At 50.0% G+C, this 15,397-nt stretch overlaps 5 protein-coding genes across 5 annotated transcripts; 1 reads left to right on the top strand and 4 right to left on the bottom strand.

Annotated features, from left to right (window-relative positions):
• Positions 1-1,155: 1,155 nt before the first annotated feature.
• Positions 1,156-4,424, top strand: BO83DRAFT_402657 (5-methylthioadenosine/S-adenosylhomocysteine deaminase n1; the record flags this gene model as incomplete). Its single annotated transcript, XM_025533550.1, has 6 exons — positions 1,156-1,426; positions 1,476-1,607; positions 1,657-1,959; positions 2,004-2,779; positions 3,199-3,973; positions 4,321-4,424. 6 exons carry the CDS (start codon positions 1,156-1,158, stop codon positions 4,422-4,424), a joined length of 2,361 nt encoding a protein of 786 aa, XP_025383711.1.
• A 376-nt stretch (positions 4,425-4,800) lies between these two features.
• Positions 4,801-6,369, bottom strand: BO83DRAFT_455676 (uncharacterized protein; the record flags this gene model as incomplete). Its single annotated transcript, XM_025537037.1, has 4 exons — positions 4,801-5,333; positions 5,406-5,813; positions 5,875-6,041; positions 6,103-6,369. The coding sequence occupies 4 exons, from the start codon at positions 6,367-6,369 to the stop codon at positions 4,901-4,903; spliced, it is 1,275 nt and encodes a 424-aa protein (XP_025383710.1). The 3' UTR covers positions 4,801-4,900.
• Positions 6,370-9,202: 2,833 nt separating this feature from the next.
• On the bottom strand, positions 9,203-9,868 carry BO83DRAFT_322901 (uncharacterized protein; the record flags this gene model as incomplete). The annotated part of the gene is made up of 2 exons (XM_025527913.1): positions 9,203-9,564; positions 9,742-9,868. The coding sequence occupies 2 exons, from the start codon at positions 9,866-9,868 to the stop codon at positions 9,203-9,205; spliced, it is 489 nt and encodes a 162-aa protein (XP_025383709.1).
• A 1,193-nt stretch (positions 9,869-11,061) lies between these two features.
• On the bottom strand, positions 11,062-11,491 carry BO83DRAFT_382137 (uncharacterized protein). Its single transcript, XM_025532165.1, has one exon. The coding sequence runs from the start codon at positions 11,257-11,259 to the stop codon at positions 11,089-11,091; it is 171 nt and encodes a 56-aa protein (XP_025383708.1). The 5' UTR covers positions 11,260-11,491; the 3' UTR covers positions 11,062-11,088.
• Positions 11,492-12,621: 1,130 nt separating this feature from the next.
• Positions 12,622-15,368, bottom strand: BO83DRAFT_145789 (putative sister chromatid separation protein (Src1)). Its single transcript, XM_025526198.1, has 2 exons — positions 13,417-15,368; positions 12,622-13,291 (listed from the first exon to the last, which is right to left on the bottom strand). The coding sequence occupies exons 1-2, from the start codon at positions 14,994-14,996 to the stop codon at positions 12,670-12,672; spliced, it is 2,202 nt and encodes a 733-aa protein (XP_025383707.1). The 5' UTR covers positions 14,997-15,368; the 3' UTR covers positions 12,622-12,669.
• Between the last annotated feature and the right edge of the window lie 29 nt (positions 15,369-15,397).

The raw sequence follows: 15,397 nt of genomic DNA, 5'->3' as shown, positions 1-15,397 counted from the left end.
TTTGGATTCGCTCTCGTAGAATATGTGGGTTGTAGTTTCATGTTTACTGACAGGTTATAGTATACCTAAATTGGAAGGCGGGGTAACCACACGTTTGGTGACAGTCATGTGCTTCACCTCTCAAGTTTTCAATAGTCTCACTCTTGATTCCACTGTAGTTATCATACAATCAACAATTGTCAACTCGCTTTCCCCTTGTTTCTCTGAGCAGTTTGTTCTTTGACGTGTGATTCTCTCAATACTCTCTATTACCTCACAAAGTGTGATAGTATGCGAATAACAAAGGTGTTGTCTCTATACATACGTTCCTTGGGATAATACAATGCTGATAAAGTATCCATTCCCAGATAGACATCGGTAATTAACCGCGTGCTGAGAAAGATGTCGACTGTTTTACCTCGGTCAAGCCAGCATTGCGTACCCCCCTAGACTATGTCGCTCTACAACTTCTATGATGGCTGAGAAGTGAACTATTCTCCGATATGGTCCGCAAAGGAGATTCTGCTTCTTCTACCCAGAGATTTGATGACAGGTTAATCAACTGGAGCCTGAAATTCAGTCGGTTCTGGCAGATCCAGTCCATTTTGGCTGCGTACTTGCGGTCTGAAGTGATGGTATTCAGCTAGGAATCACTGCGCAAGGGATAACTGGTACAAAGTACTGCCAATGCAAAGGGTATGATTTCCCCTTGATTAGCGACAGCAGAAAACCATCAGTGACTACTGGATTGGAAGACAGCGTATTTTAAAAGTTATTCAGAGTCTGCAAAAGTGCGCCCACAACGAAGAGCACCATCTGTATCAATGGCATTGCCTTATATGGCGGCTATTATCGATCTCCGATACCACCTCGAACATAAGGTTTCAACAAATTGCTAAGTCCGCAATTCCCTATGTCCGATTGCACTTCCGGCTCAACGGTCGGATTTCGCGTCTTCGGTGTCCGGAGCTTCAGATTTACAAATTAGGCTGTTCTGGAACAGCAGGATAACACCAAAGGAGTGACGTGGGATTTTAGTCACACCACCTATCCGAACACGGAAATTGAGCTCCCTCTCTTCCCCGCTCGATGTCATCGGAACCAAGGGAACTGTTATATAGATATCCCGCTTCACGCAGATTAAGTTTGATAGAATCTTCAAGCAATTGTTACAAAATGCCTTCTACGATCTTGCTCCAGAACGCGACCATTCTCGTCCCGTCCGGGGATGATGTTACACCACTCCGCGAGCACTCTCTGTTGATTGAGGAGAACAAGATAGCGCAGATCTCGTCGCATATTGCACCTCCATCAGTCGACACCCAGGTTATCGACTGCACGGGCAAGATTGTGTCGCCTGGGTTTATTGATACGCACCATCATCTGTGGCAGACACAGCTCAAGGGACGTCATGCCGACCATACCTTGATAGAGTATATGCCCACTGGTCAGTTAATTTCTTTCAATTCAGTGCTGTTGGTTGCTTATAGATGTAGGAAACCTTCAACAAATCAATTATTCACCCGAAGATATCTTCTGGGGCCAGCTGGCAGGCTGTCTCGAGGCCTTGGATGCCGGCACCACAACGGTCGTAGATCATGCCCATATGAATGTCACGGCCGCTCATTGTAAGTTGATAGACTTCGATTATTCCAGCTTAAAGCTCACCCAGTATAGCTTTACACGGCCTCCAAGCCACGGTCTCATCCGGAATTAGATCAATTTTCTGCTACACTCCCACTCACACTGTCAAGTCATGGAAGCCAGAGATAGTACCTGGTGGAAATTTCCTGGATGACTGGGTGGTAAAGCAGCTGAGTGATTTAGCTACTGCAGCTCCTTATGGAGACGGCAGAGTTGAAATAGGGTTGGGCTTTGATGGGCTCATGCTTCCAAAGGATGTCGTGGTATCACTTTACGACAGAGCCCGCAAAGCAGGCACGAAGGTTATAACTACGCACTACGTTCGGGGTCACTTCAGTAGGTTATCCTACACGGAATATGTACAGAACTAACCAGAACAGGTGATGATTCACTTGTTGATCTTCTCGATAGCTATGGTCTGCTCGGACCAGATATCATCCTATCCCACGCAACAAATCTCACAGCAAGCGACGTCGAGAAGCTGTCCAAGGCAAAATCATGGGTCTCTTCCACCCCAGGATCGGAACTGCAGATGGCACATGGATACCCGGTCTGCTTCCAGGAGGGATGTAGTAAGATAAGTTCTCTTGGGATCGACTGTCATAGCAGCACCTCTAGCGACATGGTTACCGCTATGCGTCTTGGGTTGCAAGCCGAACGAGCTCGTCGGAACGAAGAGGTCATTGCCCGTGGAAAGACTCCCCGCTCGTTGGACCTCTCCGTACAAGACGTTTTCCGTCTGGCAACCATTCAGGGTGCCCGTACCCTACATATGGAAAATAACTTGGGCTCGATCGAGGTGGGAAAACTTGCCGATCTAGTCATCTTCGATGGAACCAGCCCGGGAATGGTGTGCGCGAGCGAGCAGGACCCGGTTGCAGCTACTGTCCTTCACTCGTCAATTCGTGATATCGATACCGTCATTGTCGACGGCCAGGTGCGTAAGAAGGATGGTCGACTGACACCCGTGGAGATAAGCCCGTCGTTTTCGGAGGTCCATATACCCAAGCAAAAGGCGGAATGGGGACATGTGGCGCAGAAACTGGTTACCAGTCGGCAGAGCGTTGAGGAAGCCAGGGTGAAGACTGGTGCCACTGACTTGGATTCCATGGTTTCAGCATCGCTCAAGCTATTTCACGCGGATCAGGCACGGTTTGTATGATCAAGCAGCTGAGCCTGCTCGGTCCTGCAAACTACATTGCTGACGCTCCAACGAGGCTAGAAAGCAGTGAAGAAAGCAAAAATCGTAGCGGTAGGATATAGCCGTGCTTGAGCAGCTACAGGATTCGGATCTGATGATCCACCCAGATACAGTGTGGGGAATCGGCGTGTTATAAGTTGGGACAACGTTGGGAACTGTCTGTGGAGCAGAAGAAATAAACGTTGGGTGGTTGACATTATGCCGAGGCTTCATTCCCGAGATTATAATATCAGAACCAAACTTAATTCCTACACTACAAGCAGTACAGAATTTGATGGAAGTTATTGCCACAATCAATTCATACAGCACAGTAGACAAGCTAGCAAATAAAACAAATACATCAACCTTGAAATTCAAGCTTCTTACATGCCCAGACAAGGGATATTTCGTGGGAAATGACACCTCGTCGACCAAGCAAACGAGTAGGACGGCCCCGTCTAGACACTACCGCCACCACCACCACCAACGGCACCGCCATCCTCTCCCCCAATCGTCGCACCCAAGTCCGTCGTGCACAGCGCACATACCGACTCAAAAAAGAAGCCGTGTTTCGAAATGCGATCGACAGAGCCGAGCAGCTTGAAGCGAGATTCCGTATCGTCAGGGAAGAGGTAGCAGGGCTAGTCTCTGATGTTGCCACTGAGGGACAGAAACTACATCCTACAATCCATACTCGCTTAAAACGACTTCATGAGATTCTCCTCATCGATGGCGGTGATAACACTCCTGTCGCGACAAGCACGGTCAATACTACACCAATATCGTCATCCTCATCCTCATCCACAGAATCAAATCCATCTCCATCCGCACATCATCACCAACAACCAACATACCCCAATAACAGCCACCCTCTAATCCATAACCAATCCCTCACATTCCTCGCCCCTCCTCTATCAACAAAACACCACACCTACGCCTTCCACGAACCCCGTTTCTTGCGCAAACTCCACCGCTACACCCTCGAGCACGCCTACCGTCTCTTCACTGACCCGCGCTCCAACCCATCCACCATCTACCGCGTCTTCCGTCTCGTCCCCTGCATCCGAGATCCGCAAAAGACCCAACCGCGCTTCAAGCAGCTCCTGACGGGCGGGTGTACCGATCCACTAGAGGTGCCGGGGTTACCCTTTTATGGTATCGGCGGCGCGGGTACGCATTTCCGGGGTGTTGGTGGGGATGTACCGCGGAATAGGAGGATGCCGGGGAGGGTTTTGGGGGTGATGGGTAGTAGTAGTAGTAGTAAGAGTAGGGTTGATATGTTGGAGATGTATGGGCTTGGAGGGACGTGGTTTGATTGTCGTGATGTAGAAGGGTTTCTGAGAGTGATGGGGGTGGATGTTACTGATGGGGGGATGTTTCTGAGGTGTAGTGGTTCTGGGTCTGGGGATGCTGTGGGGGAATATGTTTTGGATGTTGAGGGGTTCTTTTCGAGTAAGTGGCTTCTTTGATGTTTTAAATTGGGGTTTTGGGTGAAATGCTATTGAGTGATGTACTAGGGCTTCTTCCTGGGCTTGTGATTCTTGGTCGTGCGCCGGGGTTTAGGGAGGTGGATGTTAAGCGGGCGTTGCATGGTTCGGTGCGGAGGGTGGATCATATATGATCTAAGTAGCTCGCGTTAGACTAGTTGTTTGCCTCGGAGCTTGGCTTGTCTTGATTTATAATATCTACGTGGGGATGGTTTCTATGTCCGGGGTTTACGGCAGGCTATGGGCTATAGCAGGATAGCTACTGTCATTACTGTCTTCTGATTCCTAAACTCAATACTACCACTAGCAATGATAGTATTATATGGCAAAATAAATAGACCGCCCTGATCACCTTGCGGCCTCGCTTCAAAGCAGGAGAAGATGATGATCTTTCAAAGCCGAAAACGAAGCACTCGCAGACATCGATATCAATCTAATGAATGTCGGAAAGCCGACATCTACAGGCGCAACCATAACCCATCAATAATATTATTTTCAATTCAGGATATTCTCAAGGGCATCTAAGCACGAAATTCCCCACCTCTTAAACTTCACATCATCTAAAGCATGGTGGTATTCCCCTCTCGATATGTAGTATCACACAGTTCCTTCAATTTGCACCAAGATGATCCAACTTGGCCTTCGAAAATGGACACATCGCCACTCCCCTCGCCTTAATCACCTCAATATCATCTCTCATCTCCTTCAACCCCCTTCCCCTTTGTGGCTCCGGCCCAATTGTCATCAAATCGTATCCTTGTGGTTGATACCGGTCTCCACGTGAACCAGGCACCTTGCCTCCAAACAATCTAATCAGCAAGGCCCCAGGACCCCATTTCGACCAGGCAGTAGGTCGCATATACCACGGCTGTAAGACCTTTCTCTCAAAGTTGTACAACTTCGTCTCCTGATTCGGCACATCGTGTACTAATTTAACGGCACGGAAAGACGGGCGCGGAAGGGCCAAGTGTCGTAGAAATAGTTTTCGTGAATCTTGCACGAGGTTTATCACGAATGTTAAGATATATCCGGGTGATTCGAGACTAAAAGAAATCTGTTAGCACAGAACCCAACAAACAATCGTTGCTTGCCACGAAATAATGTATTAAACCCACCCTAAATTCAACCTCATCACCTCATCCAACCCAGCACCCAACATCCGCCTCACCACAGGCCTCACCAACCGCGGAAGCGCAGAATCCACATAAACACGAACATACTGATCATTCGTCTTAGTAAACCTCGCAACCCTCTCCTCATACTGGACCGTCCAACGAGTCAACTCCATCGCAAACTGCACCCCATCTTCCCACCCCTTCGCCTTAGACGGAAGCACATCAAACGGGATCCCCATATCATCACCCAAATTCTTATGGAATATCCCAAGAGCACAGATCTCCACGTCCGTGAGACCCCGCCACTCTTCTCGCTCAATGACGTTCAGAATCTCAGCGAGTCCGTCGCCGAGTGTATGCAGGAGATCATCATCGGTGATTTTGTTGGCGCGGCGGTAGCGGGCGTGACTATGGTGGTTAGTCAGAACAAACAAGTTCAATAACATATATGAATATATATTGTACACACAGATAATTCATCCTCGCCACAGCAGTCGCATAGCGATCCGAATCTCTCCGCTGGGACTGAGTCTCCCGCAGAAGGATCTCCGTGTCGACGGCGCGTTTACCCGCGTTTCGTCGGTTATTCTGGCCTGTGACGGCGAATAGCTTCGACATGGTGGGGATGCCTCCGGCCTGGGATTAGTTAGCTTGGTCGTAGAGTCAGGAATCTATGCTATGTGCGATTCGTATTCACCTTCAAGAGGGCCATCCGACGAGCCTTGGCAAACGCATATGGGAATTCCAACTCTTGTAGTTGGGTTATGATTGCGTGCGCTTCTTCGATGGTCATGCTTGATAGGGGTCTTTCGTTGGTTGTGAAAGGGGCTTCTATTGCTGTTTTGCGTTGGTAGCGGAGATGTTGGACTAGGGTTAGGTAGATTGTGAGGACTAGTATGGCTATTGAGGTGGTTAGGGGGTGGATGGTAGTCTGTGGTTCGTGTAGTTGGTCGGTGGTGTTCATTTCGTTGTTCTGATTTCCTGTATTCTGAGAAGGAGTCTGTGGGGGGGGGGGGGGGGTATAGAGCTTGTTGATGCTTAATTGAATGGGTGAATGAAATTGTCCAAATGATAATCTTATTAGTATTTAGATAGGCGATGACTGGTAGATTCAAGATAATTCGTGCGAGGTGGCCGGGTGAAGTTATATAGTATATGTCAAGAAAAGAGTACTGACTTCCAACAGACTCCCAACAAAAAGAAAGAAAAAGAAAAATCAGAGACATATGAAAGAATGGTTCATGAATTGTTGGTCCCAGATCTTCCCCCAGCGAAAGGGATCTACTATTTAGTACTATGACCGAGATATTGTAATCCAGGGCTTGCGCCGAGGCCGCTCACTGACCTACCCCAACACCACACCATGACGAACTCCACATGGTAGAGGATTATTCATAAGAAAAGAACAGCACTATCTCTGATTACCAGGTAGATAGGAACAACATGTGCAATCACATGGATGCTGTCTGATATCTTGAATGTGAACTCTTAATAGTGCCATTGAGTATAGGGCCTGAGCAAATAAATACTCTATGGAACCTAGATTATGCCCAATAATCATGAATCACTCATTCTGTGCACGCGAATGTATCAATTTACGAGTCTGATCTTAACCACTCGGCTACACTGACATGTTTGAGTAAATGTGGTAATCTTTAGTACTACTATATGGATCATCATACAGTATGTGGCTCTCTACTGTGCATTCCTTGTAATAGGGGGCATTGTCAAAAGAACAACATCTTTTACCCGCAGCTACCTGCGGACCAGTGGAATTTTGCTCATTTAAAATGATATGGACACGCAGAAGCAGGTGATTCATGACCCACTAGATCTATTACAATCATACTATATTGTGTCATAGAAAGGGACTATCAAAGATACTGTAATACTAGTTCACAATTCTGGGATTAAGTTTTATCAGAATATCAGAACCTACAATAAATTTCACTATATTAAGCATAGAAATAGTGAAGAAAAGTGATATATACCAGAATAACCCTCCTCCATAATCTTGCATCCGGGAAGTATATTAAATGTGTTCTTCTCCCCAGCACTAGATATTTATCCAATCAATCCCTCCTTTATCGTACTTATCAAAGGCAGCCGTGGAAATTCGGAACCTACTCTACTACGTATTTTAGCGTAGACGAGAGACACCTCATGTCAAAACGCCCGTAAGAGTACCATCCAAGGTGGCTACCACTACACCAGCCAAACACTAGATGGGTAGTAGAAAGATGATATCATTGGATATTAGGATAGTGGAGGAGTACAACAAGCTTTGACTTCCGACGACCAGGGTTTGATTATGACGTTTTCTTCAGGGATATATTTGTCGGATCAATTCCGACAAGGAAACTTCAGAGCACATTGCGGATGGTCCAGTCGGGTGTCCCGGTTTGTCGGAACGAAATTTGGGCGTAGAGCCGGGATAGTTGTATACGGTCCTCTACAGGAGATTACAGAATATCCAATATGTATGTATGTATGTATGCAGTTTTTCAAAGTGAGTTGGTTCGAATATGGCTAAAGACTATCCCGGCCTGCCAAATCTCAGACCGTTGCAGTGCAGCGTGAGTACCTGCGGCTGCAGTATTCTGCAGCAATTCCCCTACCAACCAACACAGTTGCCTAACCAGGCAAAGAAATAGTACCAGGCGATCACACTAGCTCGCCGTTGGCTCATATCCTCAATGTAGAATCGAAGGAATGGTTGGAGCCATGACCCACCCCGGAAAGCGCGAGCAACGCCACACATTGACGGATCTTACCAAGTGGGCCACCATGAGCCCTTAGTCTCTGCAAAAAAGCCCTGAAAAGCCAGTAAGATCCCTCAAGTGCAAGCCTGACGTGGTCGTAGCCGAAGAAAACGACCGTGGCCCAATTTGCATTCTGCATGAATCATTCTTTTGTCCTGCGAAACGGAAAAAATGACAGACAAAGCGAGGATTGGTCGGTCCTCCCCTTGTTCAGATAGGCCCGTGGGCCGCCAAGTGATCAGTTATGCAGATTATGTGCACGCCAGACAGACCCAATCATAGGCTGACCTGCATATGCAAGATTTGCTGTCGGTGACCCAACCTCAACCCTGAGCGTTTACCAGCGCGCTATTTCGGGCCCATTGATCGACATATGCCGGTAGGTTTCGTGAAGAATGGGCTTATGTAGCCATGATGCCTCTTCTGACGCTCGAGTGCTTCGTTTCCATTGCTTCCGGTGTCATGATGATTTGCACCTTAAGTTCCACCACCTTCCCTCATTGTAGTCTCCAGAACTGGCTACTTTATTGTTCTCAGAGTATGTAGCGCCTAAGAGACCTTCTTCCACCCCCAACAAAGTAGACGGACCGCACCTAAGACCTCCATGGCTGATTGGGATGTCTTCAACTGCATAGACAAGTATCGAAACGAGAGGGCGAAACGGGGCCCCTTAGACGCTCACATTTCTCAGCCATCCACCCAATCATGTCAGAGTCACCATAGGAGAAGCGAGGGGACAGGAGGATATGGAGAAGATAGGAAATTTGTGGTTGGAAGCCTGACAAATGTATGTTCTCACTTTCGTTTCTTTTAACAGTGAACTAAGGGAATTATGTCACCCTTCACATAATCTGGCCCCATTCTCCCTTCCCCTTGTCTCCTTCCCTGAGGCCTCTTAACGTAGCTTCTCATAATCTCGTCGAAGAATAGGAAAGAGTGAACGGTACTGTCGTCGCATGCTCATGTCGGAGTCGTAGATAGGAAAGGTAAGTGGTCATCAAGTTGATATAAATCATCGCTGGTGGTAGGTTCGTTTTATTTCTCGTCATTGGGTAGACCGTCCGGCCTGGAACTCGCTGGCGGACTGTTGTTGCCGTCTGTCGCCACGGAATCTACCCCGTCGGGGATATTTAGCTCATCTTTCGGTGCGGAGCGAGCAATAACGGCCCGAATTTCATCATGAGTTGCGCCCGATCGGATGACGTCGAGAATACCGTCGATGGTGGCACGATCACCAGATCGTAGCGCCTCAAGGAGTTGTTCCACAAAGCCACGGTAATATTTCAGATCCTCCTGGGCACGCTTGGCCGCGACCTTGCGTCGCTTGTCGGCGAATTCATCGATCACGCACTCCCGGTCGTGAAGAGCACATTCTGCGCACGGCGTCCCTGTTGTATCTGCACTACACTGTGATACGGCCAGTCAAGTCAGAACAGAAAGAGTGGGAAGATAGAAGAATTTCATAGAAGGGCTAGATGAACCAGTATGATGCATCATAAAGGAAAGGAAACCGCTAGAGTGTACTAGAAGAGCCAAGCTGGGGGGTTTTCACACCTTCGTCCGACGTCGTTTACATTCCCCGCAAGCCGTAGAAGCGCGCTTTATTTTCCCCTCCTCGGGCGCAGCAGCCGGGGTTGGAGGTTCTGGTATCCTCCGTGGGGCAATGGGACGAAAAGGTTTCCCAGACCCTTGTTGGGCCATGACTTAAGAGTGTGTTTGTATATGATGACGGAGAGGAGAAGAAGCAGCGACGGGAGAAAACAAGAGGCCCGTGGGAGGGGGCCAGCGAAGTGCCAGATAAGATCGCGGGTAGAAAGTTCTAGGAGCACTCGCCTCACTAGAGAGGCGCATCTAAGCCGGACGCCAGAGAAGCCCCATGTTCAACGGACTAGCCAGGTCCTGCAGCGTTGTCGCACCGGCGTACCGCGGGCGGTCGAGACGAGCGAAAGTGGGTGGGTTCGAAAAGCACCATCTGCACTCTCAAGGGGGGAAATCCCAGAAACTCAAAATTACGGCCCAATACAAGTAGGGGGGAAAATTAGGATCGGTGTGTGTTTGTGAAATGTGACACATCGGGGCCTACGCAGGCCCACGGGCCGTCCCCAACACTGTGGCTCTCCTCCAGTCGTTCCAGGAACAGCAAACCCTCGAGCATTTATGGCCAAGAAGCCGGGTGCAAGAAGATTGTGCCAGCGAAAGAGAACCCCAGCTGGGAGTGGGAGGAAGATGTGCGAGTCAGGTCGAGGGGATCAGTGCATGGGACATCCAGCTGGATGGCGACAACCGAACGATCCGCCAGGATGGGAGATTTTGCAATGGCAATGGCTATCAGGGACAGCCCAGCTTTCGTTTTTCGGACAGACCCAGCAGCGGTCAGACAGGAAGTTTGGTGATTTGGCAGTCTCAGTAGTCACCAACACGGCGATGCGCAGCTAAAATGCCTAAAGGGCCCATCCGACCTTTTCCCTGAGTAATATGGTTTCCCACCACCACTCTTTGGATAGAATTTCGTTCCTCCTTTCCGTTTTAAGCAGCTCTACCGCCGTTCCCCTGTCCAATATTCCCCGGGTATCTGGAGATTGAAGATTTGTTGAACCTTACCTTTCCCTGTTTCTGCTGTGACGGATGTCTGGATGAGATGGCTTCCCTCACACCCCTTCATACGCGCTCGAAGAATCCTCTCGCAAGGGGGTTCTTCAGTGGAAATATTACTGGGATTGTGCGAGCATAACTTTGACCGAATCAACGGAGGACCATTGGTTGACTAAAGTAACGGCCGGTGCTCTGCGCGAATTCAATCGCGGCTTGAGGCCGGATATTTTATCCGGCAGATTTGATAGGACACGGGGGGATCAAATCGACGGAACAGAGGACCCAGGCCCTTAGTCCGCTGGGTCGATGTCTTCGTCAACTACCTGCTTTTAGAGGATCTTAGCCACAGAGTGACCACCCACGTATGTGATCAGGAAACACAGACCAAGAGCGGGTTGTGCCCCGATTACTGGTTCTGCAAACCTAGGTGTGGATGCAGTTCTATGCACCGTGGGAAACCTGAGTGCCTGGTTTCTGCCCCCCAACTTTAGTTCCTTCATACACTGCAGACCAGAATCCGGGGGAATGGAGTAACCATAGGACACCGCAACGCTATAAAAGAACCACTATTTGATCCAGTAGTACCGTCACCCAGCAGCAGGGGAAGCGCGATTAGAATTGAGGATTGAAAGTTGGCTGTCGAGAAGGAGATCAGCTGTCATCGCAAGGCAGCTGCTCACGTGCCCGGGTGGCCCACCGCCGCTAGTCACGGTCGGACTTAGTCTGGTTTCGGAAGTCAACCAAGTCTAGATTCAACCACTGGACGAACGAAGCATTGGGTTTCTTCAAATACATGAGCGGGAAGACGTTGGTCGTCGGTTTTACTTTTCGATAGACGTCACCCTGGTCTCTTTCCTTCTGATCATGGCGAGCTAATACGAGCTCACCCCAAGCAAAGGTCCTTGACTCTCTCCCCTCTCCTACTATTTACTCCCTGTGACAACCCATATACTGATTAGAATTCCTAATATCTCCAGGTGCAAAGTTCCTATCACCTACGTACAGCCCACAAATGGCCGCATCTATATCTTCTGCCTTGCCAATCACATATTGAAGAGCTAACCCCTTCGAGATAGCCGACGTGACTAGAGAATCAACCCCATGGCGTCGTGCTCGGGACCCAGATCGCTAATGCAGTTTCACTAGGTCTCAATCCACTACGTGGCAGAGTCGTAGGTAAGTGCGAGTTATCGTCTCGAGGAAGTTGATAAATATGTAGATCCTGAACCGCCCAGTTATGCAGCAAACCACTACATCCGCTGGCGGCCGAAGCTCGGTCGCGGGAGTGGGGAGTGCGAGCGTTTCAACATTCCAACGAGCATAGGAGGCCGTCAATCGTTGCTATTGTAACCACGGCTCCCTCCCTCTCAATGCGGATGATCAGGAGTATCAAGCGCTTGATAGGCTGGCATCTATGCCGTGGCTGTGGGGTCGTGTGATCGCACACAAAGTCGGTTCGGTACGCCACCTTGATGTCACGAACCAGAGTTGCCTGGTGACGAACCTAATTAACTTACCGAACTGCCATCCTTGCTAGATGCATACGTTCACTTGATGTCCAAGGTGATAGCAACATACCGACAGAGCAAGGATGGGGTAATGGGGGCATCTCGCATTGCTTCCGTGCGCCACCTCACGTCGGAGATGAATTCCTGCGCCAACTATTCGAAGCTCGTAAAACCCTTTAACGAACCTGTGGGTTTAACAGGCTTTGGAACAGGCGATCCACACCGCCAAAACATCGTACGAACAAAGTGCAGCTCAATTGGAACACCACGAGCAAATTTGTCTGCTTATTTCAAAATTCTGATCTAGGGGAATCCTAATAGTGTATACACGAAGTTGTAAAATAATGTAGAGGGCAAAGTATGAGTTGCAAGAAGGGAATAAGGACGGGACGGAGCAGACCTTCAGTAGATAGGCCTGCCCTCATCCCATTTGCGCAATTCTCCCGGGCTCTGCGCCAGCGTGGCCTCTCCAACGCGCTGGTCACGGCTCTGCTCGGCAGGGAGTGGAGAGAAATGCACCTTACCGCTCTCACGGCCTGTTGCAGTGCTACCTTCAATCTCGCTCCGGACACTGCCAATCCCACCGATCCACTCCCAGACGCGAGCAACATCCCCACCACGGCCCTCACGAACTGAAGCGCGGACGTTGGCATTGCCCTCCACTACATTACGAACGCGCTTCCACAATGCTTCGCGCCGACTGCCGCGCAGCTCTGAACGGAGAACGTCGTCGCGCAATTGGCCAATGGGAATATAGGGCTCGCGAGCAGCACCCCGAGCGTGAAGGGCAGCCTGCGTCGCCAGGCGGTCGAGTGTCGTAGCGACTAATTCTGGGACTCGAGCCATATCAGAACGGCGAGCCCGGACTCTTGAGCGTGCGTAAAGAATTACACATGCGCACAGAGCTAGAACCGAAAGAGGGAATCGATACGCGACGAGAGAGAGTCGGATGTTGCGGCGGAAGGCGCATGTGAGAGGGAGACGACTGACGGAGGTCGAGGTGAGGGTGAGGACAGAGGATGGTCTGTAATCATGTTGTCGCCTCTGTTAGTTCCGTGAAAACACGTCAGAATCTGATTCCTTCGGTGCCACCATAGGGTCCGGGCAGGTGTGATAGAGCCTCCAGATTAGGAAAGTTGATCGACTTACTGCTTCATTCTGGTAATAACCTCCTCCCTTCCAATTACCTCACCCAGAGCTCCCTTCCAAAGGTCATCAAACTCCGTGTCACTCATGCCTTTCCGGCGCTGTCTCCCCACTTCCTGCTTCAAGTCGGATTCGCTGATTTCTGCACCGACGGTGCCTTCCTCATCCTGCGCCACCTCCCCACACTCCCACTTCGCCCTACGATCGCGCAAGGCTTCCAAAGCCTTATCAGCGACAGCCTTCACGCGACGCGCTTTCTCGCTGTCTGGCTCACAGGTTGGGGGTAGCGGAACCAACCCTCCAAGAGACAGCGGATGCGCCTTGAGCAGGAAGTCGTGTTCACACCGAGCTTCAAAGTTGGGATAGCAAAATGCGTGCGAGGGGCATGGTTCACATTGAGGTTCAAGAATATTGGCCCATTCAGGGACCCTGGTTTCGGCCAAGGACCAAGTGGGTTTGCCAATGCCGCAGAATCCGATCTCGATCTTCTCCTTACGCCACCAAGCACCGAAACTTGCGAACAACACGACGAGGATAACCCAAGGCGCTGCACGGCTTGCAGTTCCCTGTTTCTGTGGCCGCCGGCTTGGGGCACTGTACATCAAGTCGGCGTGCTCCCTCTCGAGCGCCAACTGCTCGTCTGGTGTAAATTCCTCGCCTGCACTAAAGTCGCTGTCCTCCTCGTACTTGATTGGATCAAAATTCTGTGGTGGAGTTCTCATATTTGAGATGGGGAGCTCAAATGGTGACCGCTTTGATGGAGTAGCACCATGCTGATCGTGCAGATCCGCTGGCGTGACAGACTTCCTTGACCGCAGACCGCTACTTAAGGCAGGCGATTCAAGCGAAAACCGCGAGCTGCTCTTTCTTTCTGATCTATGACTAGACGGCCTTGGGCTCTTGTATTCCCAACGGGCTGGCGATCCACTTTGGAAGGGATTGTCATCGGTGAAAACGCTCTCCTCCTTCGGTTCGAGTTTGATGGCAGAAACCGGGGGTTCGGGGTTCACAGATGGTGTCATTTCGCTGCGTCTGGGTTTTCTGGCAGTGGACTTCCGTGGTGTCATGGTGTCAGTTGCCACAGGTGTTGCCAGCATATCGTCCTGCGGCTCCGTGTCTGACGTGCGGTATCTTCTCGATTGCGATCTCGGGATAGATTTCCTCGAGCTCACCGACGGAGTAGCTGTTGCATTTCTTTCCTCAGTGTCGGCTGTCGATGCTCTGACACTTGCTCTAGAGCGTCCCCTTCTTCCAGTGGCTGTCGATACCGTAGACGGTGTAGGCGGGGGTGGCATCGAGTCTCTCGCCGGAGTTCCGCGCTGGTCGTCATAGTCGCTCACAACTGACGTCGCGCGACTTCCCATGTCTGTGATACCCTCGCTCGTTCTCCTGACTCTCTCGCGCTCTCTCAATAGCTTTCGGGCCTGGGGCATAACTTCCGCCTCCAGGATGCTGATAAGTTGAGCCTTTTTGGCCGAAGCAGGGTAGGGAACATCGTGGCTGACAAGGATCGATCGCAGACGCGGTACGGTGAGGGAATTGAGATCAAAATCCGGAGCGAGATACTCCAAAGCGTCCGCCATGGTGGAAGCGATTCACGTAGCTTATCAACGCCACGAAAACCGATGTTTAAAAAGGAAAAGGCGGATGGAGGTTTGCGGAGAGGGAAAAATTGAACGGACGGGAGGGAAGGAAAGATCTTCCTGGTCTCCGCTCTTTTGGTGAGAACCTTGATTATTGTGCAGCCCCCAGCTCGTCAATGACGGAAGTAGCCGTTAATCGATGGTCTCCAGGACAACCAAGCGGGGCCGTGGCAAGAGAAGCCAACTGGCCGATTGAGGGTAACAAATACGACCGGTTTCGATATCCCAATCCAACCTAGAATCTAGAATGATAAAAATCGATTCGAGTATGACGGAGAGTGATGAGAAGTGGAGAGAAGAAAAAGGGTCAAATTGGAGCACGGATACGGCAAGATGAGCAA

This window comes from Aspergillus eucalypticola, assembly GCF_003184535.1.
Source record: "Aspergillus eucalypticola CBS 122712 chromosome Unknown BO83scaffold_32, whole genome shotgun sequence".
NCBI classification, from domain to species: Eukaryota; Fungi; Ascomycota; class Eurotiomycetes; order Eurotiales; family Aspergillaceae; genus Aspergillus; species Aspergillus eucalypticola.
The sequence above is the reverse complement of the archived record's forward strand: the minus strand, read 5'-3'. Positions and strand labels throughout refer to the sequence as shown.

What these genes read in the sequence shown, in the direction of transcription:
- BO83DRAFT_382137 (XM_025532165.1), bottom strand. Translation starts at nt 11,259, where the DNA reads ATGAAGGAACTAAAGTTGGGGGGCAGAAACCAGGCACTCAGGTTTCCC.
- BO83DRAFT_145789 (XM_025526198.1), bottom strand. Translation starts at nt 14,996, where the DNA reads ATGGCGGACGCTTTGGAGTATCTCGCTCCGGATTTTGATCTCAATTCC. An exon ending in GTTATTACCAGAATGAAGCA is followed by an intron (nt 13,292 to 13,416) that starts GTAAGTCGATCA and finishes ACATGATTACAG; the next exon opens with ACCATCCTCTGTCCTCACCC.